The sequence below is a fragment of the Macrobrachium nipponense genome, chromosome 1 (genome assembly GCF_015104395.2).
Source record: "Macrobrachium nipponense isolate FS-2020 chromosome 1, ASM1510439v2, whole genome shotgun sequence".
Taxonomy (NCBI): domain Eukaryota; kingdom Metazoa; phylum Arthropoda; class Malacostraca; order Decapoda; family Palaemonidae; genus Macrobrachium; species Macrobrachium nipponense.
The window spans coordinates 122126971-122147968 of NC_087200.1; the positions used below are offsets into that span (position 1 = coordinate 122126971).

At 39.1% G+C, this 20998-nt stretch overlaps 1 protein-coding gene across 1 annotated transcript in view; it reads right to left on the bottom strand.

The window, feature by feature from the left end:
• The window catches only part of LOC135218925 (uncharacterized), a 535388-nt gene that overhangs the window by 295433 nt on the left and 218957 nt on the right, over positions 1 to 20998 (bottom strand). The window contains exon 3 of the mRNA XM_064255367.1: positions 9354 to 9477. Within this exon, the coding sequence (XP_064111437.1) occupies positions 9354 to 9477 (124 nt within the window). The remainder of the gene's footprint in view (positions 1 to 9353; positions 9478 to 20998) is intronic.

A 20998-nucleotide genomic window follows, 5' to 3' on the forward strand; every position in this document is an offset into this window, starting at 1 on the left:
TAAATGACGAAGTTGAAAAATTTTAGTAATAGGAGCCATTAGGAAATCAAATAAGCCCATATAATTTTTCCCTCAAACGTCATGCCATAAAAGATCGGACTTGGCGTATGCTGCGTAGATTTGCTGTCGTCTTAAACAAGGAAACGACTCCCGATAGTTTCCAGTGCCATGTACCGACGACATCTTATCTCTGTTAGGTTAGAATAAATTTTTCACCAGCTTGGACTTACTTAAAAGCTTTTACCAGATACCATTACCTAAGTGATTGTACCTCATACACCGTTTTCAGCACACTCAGGGGACATTATCAATTTTTACGTATGCCTCCGGTCTTACGTTGCGCCCCAATTACCAATATAGTGTTTGGAGACTTTTAGGGATACCCTACATGCTTATATGGTTGGTCTTATAATCTTTTCTAAATACCTTAGAAGTACATTCACATAAACTAGAGCTAGTGCTACAGAGACAGACAAATAATCTCAGAGTAAAATATCTAAATGTGAGTTTTTAAAAACCGAACATGTTTATCTAGGTTTTATGTGTCTAGTCAAGGTCTTAAAGTAGTCCATGTTAAGGTGTCGGCTATTCATAACTTTCCGGTACCTATTAACGTAAAAGGGGGATACAGCACTTTTGCGCTGTAGTGGGTATTACAATCGTATGCAAATATGTAACTCTTCAATCATAGCAGCTCCTTTAACAGATCTTACGAAGAAGAGCGTAGATTTATTATGGTCTAAAAAGCATCAACAGGCGTTCGATATCTTAAAAACGGAATAATGCAGCTCACCTAACTTAAAAATCCCTGATTTAAATAAGGAATTTTTTTTTTATTGCAACAGACGCCTCAGACCAAGGGGTAAGAGGGGTACTACTTCAGTAATATGATAAACAGTTCTTTCCTATAGCTTTTTATTCACGTAAACTAAAGCCCTCTGAAAGTAAATATGCAGTAATAGGCAAGGAAGGGCTAGGTATCTTTAACTAACTAGTACATTTTAAGTTCATAATCTATGGCTATCCTGATAAAGTCCTTACTGAACATGAGTCCTTTACCGAGTTTTTCAAAGGCTTTAATCACAGTCCAAAAGGAACTCGGTGACAAATGATCATTCAGGTCTTTGAAGCCAAGATAAGATATCTACCTGGGAAAGCAATTATCATAGCTGACGCATTATCCCGCAATCCCGCACCATACTGCAAAGAACCATTAATTAGACTTAAAGATATAGAAACATCCGTGCCTATTGTTAAAACCGCATCTCAACAAGAAAATTCCTTAACCCAAGAGATCGCGAGCATTGAATATCTGGGTCGGAGCGCCGAACTGTTACAAACTGGACAAAGCAAGAGTCAACAGCGATAAACAAAACAATAAACACTTCGAACGAAAACAGGGTCAGCAGCAGCTAAGCAAAAACAATAAACACTTCGAACGGAAACAGGGTCAGCGGCTAAGCAAACAATAAACACTTCGAGCAGAAACCCTAAAGCAAAAGTATACTTAAGGTATGTGTATCAGAATAATGTAATCAAATGTAATATTATATGTAGGTCCGTGACGAGGAAAACCCGAAGAACACAGCAGATGACTAACAACCAGGTAGTAATAATAATCTCTTTCATACCAATCGTCATAAACTGGTTGCATTCCGTCATCCAGGGTTCCCTATTATGTCACAGAAAGCCAAATCACTGTTTTACTGGCCTACGATGCTTACAGATATAAAAAGCACATAACTAATTGTAACACATGTCATGAAAACGAGGGATACACTAAGACACCTGTCAGTTTAGGGGCCTATCCTGTGCCAAGTCAATCCTTGAAAGAATATACATAGAATTATTAACAGAATTACAAGTCTGACAGAGGGAATAAACACTTCTTAGTGTTAATAGTTCCTTGACACGTTATATAGAATTAATAGCACTAAAAACAAACACCGCAATTGAGTGTGCTAGGAATATTTATGAGTGCTAAATCAGTAAACATGGAATTCAACACATGATAATCTGACTCGGGTGGTGTAAATCAATAATAATCTCCTTAAACGTTGTGTGAATTCCTATCCATTAAGAAAACCAATAATATATTTTATCACCCAGTCAATCGGTTTGGTAGAATAAGAGATAAATAAGAAAGTGTCAATGTCTTACGAGTTACAACTCGTGATACTGGATCCTAACTGGATTATAGCGGTTCTCGCTGTTTTAAATACCTTTATCATTCATATCTTGTATCTATAGAATTGATACCGCAAGTAGCCTTATACGGTACGCCGCTAGAACACTTTTCCACATATTCAGGCCAATCATTAATTTATCAAATATATATATATATTAATAAATAAATATAAAAAAATAAAATAAATATGGATACAAGTGGAGTCGATATAATACACTCCGTAAGAAGTCGGAAGGGTTACAAATTATAACAAAAAAGGAATCACGATAAAATCAATAAGCAAAACGTAACCATAGGTTAATTAAATATCCAAATATATATGCGTAAAGATTTGAACTCTAACTTAACGCTTTAGTAATGACAAATAAGCTAAAAGTTCAAACACATATCAAAACCTACTGACATATTGTCTGTCCCGGTGATTTATATTCGGTCAAAAAAATAAATAAATAAATAATAAATAAATAAATAAATAAATAAAATAAAAATATAATGAAATAAAAGAGATTTTAAAGTCAGGAAGTCTAGAATGAAAATGAAAATATATCTATGCGAATAATCTTATACAGGGCAAATAGTATATATAAAAATTTGTATGGAAACCCTTTTCATTAGTTTGAATAAGGAATATCTAATTTAACAGTATTACATTTATTTTACAATCATGCAGATATCCAACATGAAAACTAATATATTGTTCAATTTGGTACTGTTTTTTTTTTTCAGACATTCTTTTCGTGTGGGTCGACTATTAAAAAAAAAAAACTTTTTTCAGACATTCTTTTCGTGGGTCGACTATTAAAAAAAAAACAAAAAAAATTTACACTAAGTCGTTTCTTTTACAGCAAGTAACGTAACGCTTAAGCTGGTGACGACGTCATCAGTCTAGAAGATGCCTGTCGCGTTTGCCGACTAATCATTGTTCTTTATAACCTCAATAAACTGCTTGCGAAGCAGATTGACTGGAGAAAGGAATGCTTAGCTCATGAACTTCACATGTGGTTCATAGGTCACATGACATACCACATAACCTATTCTTATCCGTGTGTGCAATGCAATTTTAGTTAAGGACTTGCAATCGTTTTAAAATTAATAAACAAAATAAGCAAATAGAATTTCTATAACAACAAAATGAATTAATTTTTTCTGAACCTCATAGACATTTAGAAGTATCAAGACATGTATAAGAAATATTTACTTGCAACATTAGCCTATTACAATTCAAGTAAAACGCGTGAGAAAAATTGAATATGAAACTTTTGTTAGGGGCACATAGGATCAGATTTTATCACAACTTAATTTCAGTTAGCATAAAGAAATAAAGAATCATGATTAATATTCTCTTTGACTCTTATGTTGCCTGGCAATCTTACAAATAGCTCCGTTTTCCACTTCTTTGTCTAGTAACTTACTACCAGTAATATAGAATTTTCTTTGAGATTCGTAATGATATCTATTACAGGCGGCCCTCGGTTAGCGGCAGGGGTTCCGTTCCTGGCCCACCGACGCCAAGCGATTTTTTGACGCTGAGCGATTTTAAAGCCTACGGCCGCCGCACACCTTCTTTCGAAACTCTAGACCAGTCAAAGGCGCCGTAATCCCACAACGGCGCAATAAGTAAAATTATATTTATGCAGTATAGTACTATAGAATTTACTGTACAGTACATGTGGGTGTCAGGAGTCTGTAAAGATATAATAAAGTTTATACAGTGTACAGGTAGCTGTATGTTTCAGGTTACGATCATTAGTCTTACGATATTCGATTTTATGAGAGAGCAAATTACAATGGCCTAACTTTATCCATCTTCTAAGTTACATAAAGTTCAATAACAGCAAAAGAGAATGATGAAAGTATGGTTTTAACGTTATACTCGTTGCGTGAACGTGTACAACCATGAACAAACTGAACGAGAAAACGACTTTTTTTTTTTTTTTTTTTTTTTTTTTCTAAGTCAACCGAACTGGATAACATCTGTTTGGCTTGTATTTCGATCATCGTACTACAGTGCAACATTACCGTATTTGTTATAAATGGCGTTATGTATAGAATAGAACTGAGATATCTTAATGTAATAACTTTTATTCGCTATAGATCAGAGATCAATATAGATTAAAGATCAATCGGGAAATATACCGTTAAATTTAAACCTAATTATGACTGAAGCTGAGAAAAACTGTTTCAAGCTGCTAATGACTATTATCGTACATCGGCAACAAGGATAAAACTGCAGTAAACGTCTGCCATCACACACAACCATAGATAAAATTGGGATAAAACATCATAATCAAACTACTGTGCTTGAAAGAACACATTTTACTGGTTGGTTTCACCCGCCGATATTAAGATAAATAACGTAAAGTTTGTATTACGATGATATAAAGGATTACGTATTGCGAACGGAATCACGTAATTTTTTACGCAATAAACATGCCGCCAATGTAATCTGTTAATGAAAAAAATAGTAGTTCATTCACAACGAGACATATTCAATAAATATTTCCACCTAAAAACACGCTGTATAAGGAAAAATAACTTTGTCTCATATAAGTCAAGTATCTAGATATTCGTTTATGCTAACTAGAAGCAACCGAGCATTCGCTCAGAATTGCGTTATTGGTGAAACAGACTCGTATTCATCAGCTGATTTCAAACCACAACATTGGCCGCTCCGCGGAATACGGGCTTAAGTTTGCCGTAGTAGTTTTAAATACAATAATATGAGAATACATACAATATTCTTGGATACAGTGAAATACTGTATAACTTTTTAAAGGATTTATGGAAAAGATGCATAATTAATCAAAAAACACAATGCATTTTTCGGAACTGGCGGACAAGAACACAAAACATGAAAAACCATCCCCTGACAACGTGGAGCGTAGTTACAAAGGCTGCCTTAATTTGTATCTTATTTCTGTACAAAAAATGAAAATACCTTTACACAATATATTTTCATACACATTTTAAACATAAAAGCATAAACATTTGAAAAATCGACCACATCGATCGCTAAATTTGCACTTTTTTTTTTTTTTTTTTTTTTTTTTTTTGAGAGCGGCAGACGGCGGCAAAAAAAGTGCAAATTAGAGATCGATGTGTCGATTTTATAAATGTTTTTGCTTTTATGTTTTTAAAATGTGTATGAAAATGTATTACGAATAGGGTATTTTTATTTCTGTGCAGAATATGATAAAAAGGCAGCTTTTGAAACTCCCCTTCAAGTTATCGACTACGATGTGTTTTTCAAGTTCGTTCTCAAGAACGAACTTGAAAAACACATCGTAGTCGATAACTTGAAGGGGAGTTTTCAAAAGCTGCCTTTTCCTCATATTTCTGCACAGAAATAAAAATACCCTATTCGTAATACATTTACATACACATTTTAAACATAAAAGCATAAACATTTATAAAATCGACACATCGATCGCTAATTTGCACTTTTTTTAAATCGATATTTTCGGAAGAGCGGCAGGCGGCGGCTTACAAGAAAGAACATGAAAAAACATCGTATTTGGTATCGTGAAGGGCAGTTTCAAAAGCTGCCTTTGTATCATATTTCTGTACAGAAATAAAAATGCCTTTCACGTAATACATTTTTCACACACATTTTTAAACAAAGCCATGAACAATTATGAATCGACACATCCATAGCTAAATTTGCACTTATGTAACTCGATATTTTCGGCATAGAACAGCGTCAGGGGCATATATTTTTACCCTAATTACCTACGTAATAACTCTCCATAAATTTGTTAATATAATTTGCATAACCTTTATGGTCTGAACGGCATTTCTACATATGTATGAACTCGTTAGACAACGGCGCTAGCGGCGCTGTTAACTGAAATTTGTGCCGTGAAGATACCTTTAAATTGCCTTATTTTTTAATGAATATTTTTGACGACCGCCGTAAAACCGATTCGCCGTTGAGTGATTGCGCCGTTAACCGCGGGCCGCCTGTATTTTTTTATAATTATGGATATTTTTACAAGTCATCATAGACCTGGATAGGTTCACTCATTGTTAATGCCATGGATAAAAAAGTTTGTACAGCTGATTCTTTTGAATTCCAGAATATCAGCGAATTCATGTGGGTTAAGTCTGGTCTTAATGGCTCTCCCCCCCTGTATTTGGATGTCGTCTGAATTTACTTTGCCCTTGTGACAAATATAACTTCACTTGCAGGCTGATTAATGGAACCTGGTTACAGTATCCTGCAGTACAAGAGTTTCACATCGCAACTTCAAAAAAATCGTTCGTTGCTGCGGACGACGGCAGTCGAGTAACAACCGCCTACAATGTGAAAGGAATAAGCACCATCATGGACTTCTTCAACCGACACCGTATCCCGTCGTTAATCTCGTTTTAATGTGGAATGCTCCGGCGGCTGTCGGAAATCGACTACAAAAGGGACATACTTCCGACAATTACGACCCGCAAGGATATTCAACTCTACTTTGCTGGGCAAAGGACTCGTGCTGGGGATGATTTTATTTATCGTGAACGTATTCGTGCGGCTTAGGATGCAGAGAACAAGTATGAGCGCAAAATAGAACGTTGGACCCGCCCAGGCAAATTTTCCCCTTGTTTTAACCATTTGAAATTGGCCCTTTCATTTGGCTATAGGTGGTTGTCTGGAACTGTGTAATGGACGAAAAGTTGTTCGAACGCTAGTTAAATGTGAAGTAGTATAACCTCGGTCATGTATCCTATATATATAAAGTATCATGTATCCTATATATAAAGTATCATGTATCCTATATATAAATAATCATAAATAACAGAATCGAAATATATCTTTGCGTGTACGCAATAGGAATCTATTATATAAATGATCATAAATAACAGAATCTAAATATATCTTTGCGTGTACGCAATGGGAATCTATTTAAAGTGCACATATATTAATCATAATTATATGAATCCATATACATATGTATAAAACACTCAGGTAGCCTATAATCAATCTGTTACCTTTTATCTTACCAATATCTGCAGTTATATATGAGTTAGTATATGGATTAATGAATCAGATATATAACAGTTAGCATAAAAATCAACGAATCAATCAGCATAAACATTAATAATTTTTATCAATTCATATATGAAATTTTTATCAGTTAAAATATGATTTTTATCATGTTAATCTTCATTCTATGCGATTACCAGAGTACATTAGTATTTTCTGTAGCATATGTATCTTAATGAGATGAAGTGAAAAACTGTATCAGTATATATATCACGTGATCACTATTATTTACGAATATCATATGCATATTATGTCTATTTTATTACTTGAATCTGTATTTGTGTACACCATGAATTTTTTTTTTACTTATAAGTATTTTCTATTATCTATATATATTCACATAGTGTCTGTATCACACTCCTATAAGTCAAATGCAAGTCAAGTTTGAGTAATATTCAGTGGTTGGTTTTGGTAGCTGACCGAGCTAATGTAATTGTTTACATAATAAAAATATGGAATGCTAGTCCATATATATAAAAGACTAAAACTAAAGAGGTCAACCAGATTGCTTGCAGGAATGTGATCAGACTAGAGACGCTAAAGATGACGTATACAATAAAAGTAGGCTAAATTGACATGCCGTCACCTGTAGTCATTCAATTGTTTATAAACTTTAGTCCAAGCTTCCTGCTTGAGACAAACACTGTGACCTATAGCTCAAGCGGCCTACGTGATTAGCAACTATGTCATCTGATTGTATGTTCGTATGTAACTATGTCATTGTATGTATGTTCATATGTTCGAGCTACTGTCTGTTCCTTTATGACTGGTAACCGAGATGGCAGTAGAGAAAATAGAGTTAGCTATCGTCATTAGAAGACCTGTATCTCTTTACCTAAGCTTTATCATGTAGAGAGAATAGAATTAGCCATCATCATTGGCAGAAGCGATCAAGCTATCGTCAATCCTACTTGATCTTCACCATGTAAATTCAGAGAATATAAGTATTTTTGTACTTCGTGGTTTCTACTAGATCCTCACCTCATCATCGAATCATCATGAGTTCAACACATCGTCGTCCTAACCAAAGAAGATAATACCGACTTCGTAAGTGATCTACAAACCCCAAGACACTCCAATGAATATGGAAGTGCAATACCAACCGACTTAGCGTAAGATTATCGCAAGTCTAACATTACCTCATAGGGCGCCTTATTATACAAGGTAACAGCCCTAAAACTAATACCTATTGGTTAAAGACTCAAATTAGCATGTTTTCGAGAGAGAGAGAGAGAGAGAGAGAGAGAGAGAGAGAGAGAGAGAGAGAGAGAGAGAGAGAGAACATACACACACTGTGTGCATATGTACTAATACTTATTGGTTAAAGACTCAAATTAGCAACCAGACTCAAATTAGCATGTTTTCGAGAGAGAGAGAGAGAGAGAGAGAGAGAGAGAGACTTGATATCTTTTTTTATTAATCTTGGGTTTTTCTAAGGTCAGCTATTGGGATTTAGTAAGAAAAATAATCTGAGTAGCAGCACACACCCAAATGACTCAAATCAGCCGTTAGCACGCCAAACTACCAACTTTATGAAACGATGCTGTACTCGCCACAAAATGTTTTTAGTTTTTAGAATTTTGGATAAAGGATTGTGTACCTGTACTCGGCATTTATTCTGAACAACCAGGTTGAACGGCAGAAGTCAGGTAGAGAGCTGAGAGAGATTTCTGTACTCAAAGGTGGGAGGAAGCCAAGTGGAGTGGTGACCAATAGGCAGGCAGGGTTTTCCCCTACCTGTCAACAGCTAACTACTTTGTCATTACGTCTGAATGCCCATTTGCTGTTTGCACTTGAAGTAATCTCCTACGTAAAGAACAGAGGTGTGCATTTGTGTAAGAACAAATGTATTTTTGACTTAAAATATTTTATCTTTATAACAGGTACATTAGAATGAAACTTGATCATAACCAGGGCACTGTATACTACAAAATCCTTGCACAGAATATGACCAATTTTAGTAAAAAAATAAAAAATAGTACCTTCTATAAATGAAATAAGAGATTAAAATTCTCAAAATCTTCTACAATACCAAATTCAATAACCTTTTACTTTTACAGGATCAGGAGAAAAATTATAAGAGCTATTGCAAAGAAACATTATCTTCAATTCATAAAAAAAAAAAAAACATACCTTTTGATGTGTTTAAAATTTTGTTCTCTTTTCTGGTACTCTTCAATACTTTTCTGGACATAATGTAACTCTGACTGTGTTTTTGTGTATTCTTTCTCATTCTCTCCTAACAGCTCTTCAGTGACTGGAATATAAAATAGAATTTATATAATGCATGCATTAAGGGCTTTGCATAAATGAAGAAAAATATTGATTGGGCTATGGCTATATTATACCAGGAATGAAGGACAATATATACTCAAATATATAAAAAATGCAATGGCCTACAACTACACTACGAGGTCAAAGTTAAAATGAAATAGGAAGGACTTAGTAAAAAATCATTATATGTACATACATACTCACACTATGTAAATATATATATATAGAAAATATATATATATGTACAGTGAACCATCGTTTTTGCACGTTTTACATTTCCACTTTTCATTTTGTTGTGGATTTTTGTGGAACACATTACAGTGGTTCTTCGTTTACAAGCATTCCATTTTTCTAACAAAGTTTTCGAGAAAATTTTATATTGTTTGTCGAACAAATGCTCATACTTTGAACTTACCGATTATGATTGTTCATACTTGTATTTGACGGCCTACTACATCCTACAAGAAAAACAGTATTAACATGTTTTTCATTTACAATATATAATTTAACACTATAACTTTATTGAACAAAATAAAGGATAAAGCATTTCAATATAAAATTTAGCATGAAAGATGTAAAAAATTGTATGTCAACGCAGACGTCACTCACAGCTGACTTGAGTCTGAACGCGGGAGCATTGTTATGTTGAGGAAAGAAGGAGAGGAGAGTTATAATATTAGTGTTTATATATAAAAACAAAAACAATTCACATATTAAAAGGTATTTCACAATAAATTTAACATAATAAAATATGAAACCAATCAAATGTAATATAGAAACACTAAAAAAAGGTCATGTCCCTCTTATGCCAATTGGACGTATCGTACGTCGACATAGAAGTTTTTTTTTTTTAATTCGCGGAAAAATACTTATAGGCCTACCAGGCGAAAACTTTTGAATCATGCGCCTTGGGGGATGCTGGGAGCTCACGGATCAAGGCGTTGTTTCGTTTACAATCGTTACGCAAACACGAATTTCTTTCTTATCGCACTAAAAAGTATCAGTGACACATCTCAGAAATTATTTCGTTGCTTTGACATAATATTTGCACCATTTTAAATAAGCCGTTACATGGAGTATTATATATGAAAATGTGTGCAATTTCATGTAGAATACAACAAAAAAATACTCATGATTGTAGCTTTTATCAGTTTTGGAATATTTTCATATAAATAATGATGTGCCAAATTTCAACCTTCGGTCAACTTTGACTCTACCGAAATGGTAAAAAAACGCAATTGTAAGCTAAAACTCTTATATTCTAGTAATATTCAATCATTTACCTTCATTTTGCAACAAATTGGACGTCTCTAGCACAATATTTCGATTTATGGTGAATTTATGAAAATGGAATTTTCATTATAAAATGAAATTTTATTGCATACTTACCGAACAATTATACAGCTGTAGGTTCCCTACGAATGGCAGACAATAGATTCAAAACTTTCGCGGTGGCGCCGCCATCGCTGATGTAGGTGACGTCATCTCCCTCCACTCGAGGGAGCTACAGGTACAACGTACAGGTAACATCAATTCGTTCTCTGCCGGCTCCTGGTGAACATCGGTGGTCGGTGCAGACTTTTTTCTTCATTTGTTGGGAAGTATTATCTCTCCAATATTGGTGAAGTATTCAACTCCGTGTTTTATATATGGAAATGTGCACAATTTCATGCACCATACAACTAAAAACAACCCATGGTTGTAGCTTTTTATCAGTTTTGAAATATTTTCATATAAATAACGTTAAGTGCCAAAATTTCAACCTTCAGTCAACTTTGACTCTACCGAAATGGTTGAAAAACGCAATTGTAAGCTAAAACTCTTATATTCTAGTAATATTCAATCATTTACCTTCATTTTGCAACAAATTGGAAGTCTCTAACACAATATTTCGATTTATAGTGAATTTATGGAGAGAGAAAAAAAAAAAAAAACAAAAAAAAAAAAAAAAAAAAAAAAAAAAAAAAAAAAAAAATCCTTACATCCGCGCGATAACTCTTCCGAAATAAATCAGAAATTTTTTCGTGCGATTGTCGTAATGTTTGCACCATTTTAAATTAGCCGTTACATAAAGTTTTATATATGAAAATGTGCACAATTTCATGTAAATACAAAAAAAAAATAATGAAGGTTGTAGCTTTTCTCATTTTCGAAATATCTGCATATAAATCACGATATATAGAAAAAATACCATGTTCGGTCAACTTTAACTACCGAAATAGTAGAAAAACGCAATTGTCAGCTAAAACTTTTACAGTCTAGTAATATTCAGTCATTTATCTTCATTTTGAAACAAATTCGAAGTCTCTAGCACAATATTTAGATTTATGATGAATTTGAAAAAAAACCTTTCCTTCTCTCCGCGCACAGATTCTTCGCCGCAAATCTCCGAAATGCGTACGTCGCATTCTCGTAATATTTGCTCAGTTTCATATTAGGCGTTTCATAGAGTTTTATATATGAAAATGTGCACAATTTCATGTAGATTAAAAAAATAATTGAAGGTTGTAGCTCTTCTCATTTTCGGAATATTTGCATATAAATTTTTTTTTTTTTAAATTCGACATTCGGTCAACTTTAACTCATCTGAAATGGTCGAAAACTGCAATTGTAAGCTGAAACTCTTACAGAATAGTAATATTCAATCATTTATCTTCATTTTGAAACAAATTGGAAGTCTCTAGAACAATATATATTTAGATTTATGGCGAATTTTTCAAACAAAATTTTTTTTTACGTTCGCGCGTTACGAATACTTTCTCTGTGTTGCTTTGATCGTTTGACAATGTGTTATATACCAAAATGGTCGCAATTTAGTGTAAAATAAAAAAAAAAAAAATTAACTCGTTACCTTTAACTGTTTTGCTCACAGCGCGATTTGAATACATATATGAAACTTTGTTTTTGCGCTATCATATATCGCATTATTTATAAATGATATTTTTTTTCATTTCTGATGGATGCATACTAAACTTCAGGCAATGACAAAAAAGGAGCCAAAAATGAACCCTTAATCTTGAAAACTAAGCGCTCTGTGATTTTTTGAAAAAAATATTTTTTCCGCTTCAGCGATCACTCCGAGAACCCCCCGCCATACGGGAGACAATTTTTATTAGTAAATGAAAGAACAAAGCTTTTCACAATAAAATTTAGCATAACCAATTAACAAAATAATTCATCATTGTGGTGATGCACAGCTACCTTGAGATAGAGGGAGGGAGCATTTATATTTTTGAGGAACAATGAATGAATGAGTTTAAGGTATGTATTATGCATCGTGATATCCTTGAGGAGAGAAGAGTCAAATCTTTACTATATGTAATACGAATGCAAAAGCACAACCACTTCACACACACACACACACACACACACACACACACACAAAAATTACATATTTTCAAAAATAAAGTTTTTATAATAAAACAAAGTTTTATGTATACTTGCCTGGCAGGTATATATATAGCTATAATCCTATGTTGCACTGGCAGAATTTTCAAAACTCGCGGCAACTGCTAGTTCACCGGTAGTTCAGGTGATCGCCAACCCGTTCCAGTGGCGCTGGTGCTCGGAACCATTCCCATTTTTGTCCGATTTTCTCTGAACCCTGTCTCCTGAGGGGAGGAGGGTGGGAATTTAATTATATATACTGCCAGGCAAGTATACATAAAACTTTGTTTTATCATAAAAACTTCATTTTTATGTATGACACTTACCTGGCAGGTATATACATATATATAGGTGATTGACACATTTGGAGGTGGGTCAAAGACAGCAACATCGTTGGAGATTAAAACTTGAAATAAAAATTTTTAAAATAGTCCTTGGTTCCTTACCTGCTAAGGTAGCTGACTTCATAGGTTCTGCCTCTTAGCCTGCTCAACCTTAGTAGCTCTCAACTAGGACATGACCTGTAAGTTGAGGAAGCCATCAAAAAGGGTCTGACAACTGGACGTGACCAATTTGTTGACAGGAAACCCTAGCCCTCTCTTACCCAGGGCATTCATGCTAGGAATTGTTAGACTACCTGAACCATACACACATACACTAACGAATGACACTCCATAGACTGAAGAGGGAATAAAAAACCCCTTCAGACAACCATAAAAACACTACAACCTAATTAAAAATACTCTAGCATGTTAGTAAGTTATGGGGTGGAAACTCCTTTGCCCAATACTGTACCTGAGGATACGTAAGGGCCCAACGTCTGACAGTTGTCAAAAGTTGTCTTGACGTCTCTGAGGTAATGTGAAGCAAAAACTGAATTGGTCCTCCAAAATGTCGACTCTAAAATATCTTTGAGGGCTAAATTTTTCTTGAATGCCAAGGACGTAGCTACCGCTCTCACTTCATGTGCCTTGACTTTAAGCAGTCCGCAGCTTTCTTCTTGGCAAAGCGTATGTGCTTCCTTAATAAGTTCCCTTAGGAAGAAGGCGATAGCATTTTTTGTCATAGGTTTGCTAGGGTCTTTCACTGAACACCAAAGGGATCCTGAGGTCCCTCTAATACTTCTTGTCCTCTCCACATAATGGCGCAAAGCCCTTACAGGACAAAGAACTTTTCCTGTTCTTGACTCACAAGATCTGCCAGACCCATAATTTCAAAGGATCTTGGCCAAGGATGAGATGGATTCTCGTTCTTGGCCAAGAAGTCTTCCTGGAACGTACACACTGCCTTGTTGTGTTTCCAGCCTACTTGCTTATTAACTGCTTGAATCTCACTAACTCTTTTAGCCGTGGCCAAGGCAACCAAAAAGATCGTTCTTCGTGACATTTCTCAAAGATGCTTTATCCATAGGCTCAAACTTATTAGTTCCTAAGAACTTTAGAACAATATCCAGATTCCAAGAAGGAGCTCTGCATTGACGCTCCTTCCTTGAATCAAAAGACCTGAGGAGATCTCCAAGATCTGTGTCATTGGAAAGATCTAAGCCTCTGTGCCTAAACACAGACGTCAACATACTTTTGTACCCTTTGATCGTTTGATTCGCTAACCCTGCTTCCTTCTTCAAATGCAGGAGGAAGTCTGCATGAAGAAACCTTCTGCTTCTTGCACCACTTACGGAAGGTCTCCCACTTCGACTGGTACACTTTGATTGTTGAGGCTCTTCGTGCTCTAGCCACTGCTTCGGCCACTTTCCTCGAAAACCCCCTCGCTCAGACAAGTCTTTCGATAGTCTGAACGTAGTTAGACCCAGAGCGAGGGTGTTCTTGTGAAACCTGTCGAAGTGGGGTTGTTTGAGAAGATCTACTCTTGTAGGAAGTGTTCTCGGTGTGTCCACTGTCCATTCCAGTACCTCTGTGAACCAATTTTAGGCCGGCCAGTAGGGAGCTATGAGAGTAAGCCTTGTCCCTTGACTCTCCCTGAACTTCTTCATGACCTTTCCTAAAATCTTGAATGGGGGAAATGCGTAAGCGTCTAGACCCGTCCAATCTAGTAGAGAGGCATCTACCGCGACTGCTTGAAGGTCTGGGACTGGAGAGCAGTAGTTCGGTAATCTCTTCGTCGCTGCGGTAGCAAACAGGTCCACCACTGGGCGGCCCCATAGATTCCACAGACTCCAGCATACTTCTTGATGTAGGATCCACTCTGTTGAAAGTATCTGGCCTTCCCTGCTCAACAGATCCGCTCTCACATTCTTCTCCCCTTGAATAAACCTGGTGAGCAGGGTGACGTTCTCCTTCTCTGCCCACAGAAGGACTTCCTTCACTAAATTGCAAAGAGTGATGGAATGAGTCCCTCCTTGCTTGTTGATGTACGCCAGAGCTGTGGTATTGTCTGCGTTGACCTGCACAACCTTGTCGCGGATCAACGCCTTGAATGCTTTCAAAGCCAAGAAAATCGCCATCAGTTCCTTCCTGTTTATATGCCAAGACGTTTCCTCCTTGTTTCAACGACCTGACACTTCTTGAGGGCCCAGCGTCGCTCCCCAGCCCACGTCCGATGCGTCGGAGAATAATACAAGGTCTGGGTTCTTCTGCTGGAGCTATGCACCCTCTGCTAACTTTCCCGGAGTTAGCCACCATTTCAATTCCTCCTTCATCTTGAAAGGAATTTGAAACAGGAAGGAATCTGGTTGCGATCTTCTTGGCCAGACTTCGTTCAGGAAGAATTGTAAGGGCCTCATGTGAAGTCTTCCTAGAGAAATGAACCGCTCCAGCGAAGAGAGAGTCCCCAGTAAGCTCATCCACTCTCTCGCCGAGCATTGGTCTTTCTCTAGGATGGCCTGCACCTTCCAAAGGCATAGGGCTTGCCTGTCGGGGGATGGAAAAGCCCGAAAAGTCACTGAAGAAGAAAATCAGAAATCCACCCCCCCGCCAAATAGACTAGCTCCTGTTTGGGGATCAGATGCGACTTTTCTAGGTTCACCATCAGACCCAATTCCTTTGTCAAATTCAAAATGATATTGTTATGATACAATAAAGTTTCATACATACTTACCTGGCAGATATATACTTAGCTAAGACTCCGTTGTCCCCGACAGAAATTCAAATTTCGCGCCACTCACTACAGGTAGGTCAGGTGATCTACCGGCCTGCCCTGGGCGGCAGGACTAGGAACCATTCCCGTTTTCTATCATATTTTCTCTTCTCCTTACCTGTCTCCTGCGGGAGGGAGGCTGGTGGCCGGGCCCATAAATCGTATATATCTGCCAGGTAAGTATGTATGAAACTTTATTGTATCATAACAATATCATTTTCATACAATCAACTTACCTGTCAGATATATACTTAGCTGATTGGCACCCTTTGGTGGAGGGTAAGAGACAGCTACTTATGGAATAGACAGGTAAACAACATATGTTGTAGGTATAAATAAACCTTGGTTCCTACCTGATAGGTGGTATACTTCGTGGGTGCTGCCCAGTAGTCTGCATCACCTCAAGAAACTTTAGCGAGATATATGATCTATGGCCAAGAGTTCTTGTGGGTCTGCTGATGGGGTCTTATCCGCTTACTCGACAGAGCCTGAAAGGACTTTGTCAATGGGTGTTGATCCACTTATATGACAATACACCTTATGAAGGAGCATGCAACCAATCCCGACCACCTGATCCTAACCACATGTTAGTAATAAAGATTGTTACGAGTTATCCCCAAACTCTTCACAACAACCATAACTCAAAAACACAATACGCACACATACATAAATTTTCCAAAAAAAATTAATACTCATCTAATAAGATATCACAAGAGTTCCTTACTGAACAAGAGTGACTGGCTGCCAGTGCGACACCTAGCCCTTTTTGTTAGAAGAAAGTCTAGAACATATCTAAAAAGAAGGTATGTACACACTTAAGGATCGGTGTTGGCTCCTATACCCAGGATCGTATCCGCAGACACGAAAGGACCTAGAGAAAAACATTTCTCGTAGGTCACACGAACATCTCTCAAGTAATGAGATGCAAATACTGAGTTGCATCTCCAAAATGTCGTATCCAAGATGTTTTTTAGTGACATATTCATTTGAAACGAGAGAGACGTCGCTACTGCTCTCACTTCATGAGCTTTCACTCTTAAAAGTCGAAACTCTTCGTCAGGACAGATCTTATGCGCCTCTGTAATGACGTTTCTCACAAAGAATGCTAGAGCATTCTTAGACATCAGTCTTGTGGGGTCTTTCACCGCGCACCAAAGGCCTTGTCTAGAGCCCCCCCATCTGGTGTTTTCTCTGAAGGTAGAACTTTAGAGCTCTTACAGGACAGAGAGATCTCTCTGCTTCTCTACCTACGAGACTTGATAAGCCTTTAACCTCGAAGGTCTTAGGCCAGGGATTCGTGGGATTCTCGTTTTTAGCTAAAAACAAAGCTTTAAACGAGCAAATGGCTGAGTCCCCCTTGAATCCTACTCTATCCTCCAGAGCATGCAGTTCACTAACTCTTTTTGCTGTAGCTAAAGATAATAGGAATAAGCATTTTCTAGTTATATCTCGAAAATACGCCAGATGAGGAGGTTCGAACCTTTCGGATGACAGGAATTTTAGCACTACATCTAGGTTCCAGTTAGGAGGAACCGGTTCCTTAGACTTCGTAGTCTCAAAGGATCTTATGAGATCGTGTAGATCCTTATTATCTGCCAGATCTAATCCTCTATTCCTGAAGACTGCCGAAAGCATGCTTCTGTATCCCTTTATTGTGGATACAGATAGATGAGATTCTTCCCTTAGGGACAGCAGGAAATCAGCTATCTCCGTTACAGAGGTAGTGGAGGAGGACAACTTCTTAGATTTGCACCGCCTAAAAACCTCCCACTTGGACTGATATACTCGTCCAGTGGAGGCTCTGCGGGATCTCGCGATTGCGCATGCAATTTTACGAGAAAAGCCTCTCGCTCTGACGAGTCTTTCAATAGTCGAAAGGCAGTCAGAGCGAGAGCGGGGAGGTTTTGATGATACCTCTGGAAGTGTGGTTGTTTGAGAAGATCCATCCTTCTTGGGAGGGATCTGGGAAAATCTACCATCCACTCCACCACCTCTGTGAACCAATCTTGTGCCGGCCAAAAGGGGGCTATCAGGGTCATCCTTGTCCCCTTTGAAGCCACAAATTTTTTCAGAACTAGTCCCAGGATCTTGAAAGGAGGAAAAGCGCAGACGTCTACGTGAGACCAGTCTAGTAGGAAGGCGTCGACTATCAGAGCTCTGGGATCTTCTACCACCGAGCAAAAGGCTTCCAGCCTTTTGGAGAGGAACGTGGCGAAGAGATCCACATGAGGGGTCCCCCAAAGAGACCAGAGACCTTGACACACTTCTGAGTGGAGGGTCCACTCTGTGTGAAGGACCTGGTTCCTCCTGCTGAGTCTGTCCGCCCTTACGTTCCTTTCTCCCTGAATGCTTCTCGTAAGCAGGGAGATGTTCCTCTGGGACGTCCAAAGCAGAAGGTCTCTTGCAAGTTCATAAAGGCACAAGGAGTGAGTCCCTCCTTGTTTCCGAATGTAGGCAAGTGCTGTGTTGTCCACATTTACTTGAACTACTTTGTTCGACACAAAAGGTTCTAGACTCTTCAGAGCTAGGTGTACGGCGAAGAGCTCTTTGCAGTTTATGTGCCAGGACACCTGTGCTGCTTCCCAGGTGCCTGACACCTCCTTCGAGCCTAATGTTGCTCCCAACCCTTCTCCGACACGTCGGAGTATAAACACTAGGCTTGGGTTTCTGAATCTTCAGGGAGATTCCCTTGTTCTCCTTCAATGGGGCCAACCACCATTCTAAGTGAGGTCTCATCTCCACTGGAATGGGAAAGGCGTCTGAAAGATGTCCGGTCTTCCAACTCCAAGACCTCTTGAGGAAGAATTGAAGTGGACGTAAATGAAGTCTTCCTAGAGGAAAGAACTGTTCGAGCGAGGAAGGGTCCCTAGAAGGTAAATCGGGACGTGAAAATAGGCATCCTGGAGATCCAGAGACACCATCCAATCTCCTTGGCGCATAGCCGCAAGGACTGAGGCCGAAGTCTCCATAGAGAACTTCTCCTTCTGAACAAATTTGTTCAGAGCGCTGACGTCTAGTACTGGCCTCCAGCCCCCCGAGGCCTTTGCAACCAGAAAAAGGCGATTGTAAAACCCCGGGGAGTTTTGATCCAGCACTAGTTCTATAGCTCTCTTGTCCCACATCTGATCCACCATCAGTCGAAGAGTATCCCTCAGCACAGGGTCCCTGTATCTGGCTGACAGTTCCCGCGGAGTTGAAGTCAGGGGAGGACTGTCCAGGAAGGGGATAAGGTATCCCTTCCTTATCACAGACATTGATGAGGCGTCCGTGTTGATACGTGCCCAGGACTCCCCAAAATCCAGGAGCCTGGCACCTACTGGTGTTTGGAGGAGAGAAGCATCACTTTCCCTTCTTAAAGGGACGGAAGGCAGATCTACCTCTCCTCTCAGGAGCCTTCCTTTTTGAGGGCGCTCTGGAGGGAAGGCCTTCTCGAAAGGGCTGAAGAGAAGTACTCGGCCCTTTCTTCTCAACTATTGCTGCAGGTCTCTTCTTCCTAGATGATTGCTGAAGAAGGTCTTGAGTCGCCTTCTCAGTTAGTGATCGAGAAATGTCCTTCACCAACTGAGAAGGAAACAAAAAGTCAGATAAAGGAGAGTACAAAAGAGCTGCTCTCTGAGAGTGTGAGACCGCCTTAGTCAAGAAAGCGCAGAAAACCGTCCTCTTCTTAATCAGTCCCGTTCCAAATAAAGAGGAGACTTCTAAGGATCCATCTTGTACTGCCTTGTCTATGCACGACAGGATACAAAGGAGTACTTCCAGGTCGAGACCCTCATCGTCATGAGCCTTCTTGGACATCACCCCAAGGGACCATTCTAAGAAATTGAAGACTTCCAAAACGTGGAAGAATCCCTTGAGGAGATGATCCAATTCCGAAATGCCCCAAGTCACATGGGCAGAGTTCAGTCCGTGTCTTCTAGACGCATCCACTAAAGTTGAAAAGTCTGCTTCGGCTGAGGACGGGAGAGAAAGACCCATATTCTCTCCCGTTTGGTACCAAATGCCCCTTCTGCCAGCGAGTCTCGCTGGGGGCATGCAGAAGACCGTCCTGACAAGCTCCTTCTTAGTATCCATCCAAGTATTTAGAGACTGAAGAGCCCTCTTCATAGAGATAGTAGGTCTCATTCTAAGGAAAGACGAGGATTTAGGCACCTTTGCGCTTGAAAACAGAGAGCGCGGAGAGGGAGGAGCGGCGGGAGTTAACGAGTCCCCATATTCCTCAAGAAGAAGGGCTGTTAAGACTTTGTAGCTGGAAAGTCCTTCCCTACCGCGAGCCTCGTCTTCTGAATTCTCGTCCATCTGGGGGTCCAAAGGAGAATCCCCAGCAAAAACAGGAGGTCTTCTATCAGAGGGAGACAAACTCCTGATAGGAGAAAGACTAAGAGAGTGTACAGAGTCCCTCTTGACAACAGTAGGCGCCTCACGTCTGGTTGGAGCATCAAGTCTGATAGACAGATGACGCTTGTAAGACGCCTTGCGCTTGGTTGGAGCCTCCTGCCTAGCTGGCTCCTCGTATCTGGATGACGCCTCGCGCCTGGAAGACGCCTCGTGCTTGGCTGGCGTCCTGGCTGGCGCCTCGCGCCTGGTTGACTCCTCACGTCTGGAGGACGCCTCGCGCTCGGCTGGCGTCCTGGCTGGCGCCAAGCGCCTGGCTGGTGCCTCGCGCTTGGATGACGCTTCGCGCCCTGTTGACGTCCTGGCTGGCGTCTCGTGCCTGGCAGGCTGCACGTATCTAGAAGACGTCTCGCGTCCAGCTGGCGTCCTGGCCGGAGCCTCGCGTCTATCAAAAGCTTCTCTTGCACTTGCTCTGAAATGCATGTCCTCTTCTACATGCTTGGAAGAGGAAGCTTCATGCCTAGAAGGCGCCTCGCGCCTGGCAGGGGAAAGAGGACGAGGCTTCTTGATAGGAAGAGTAACGTCCTTCTTACGTGTCGGCTCTCTAGTCAGAACTCCTACCAAGGAGGCTAGTTGCTCTTGAACAGCAAGTAGGATCCTCTTAGAAGCCTCCCCGGCGTCCTCCTCAATGG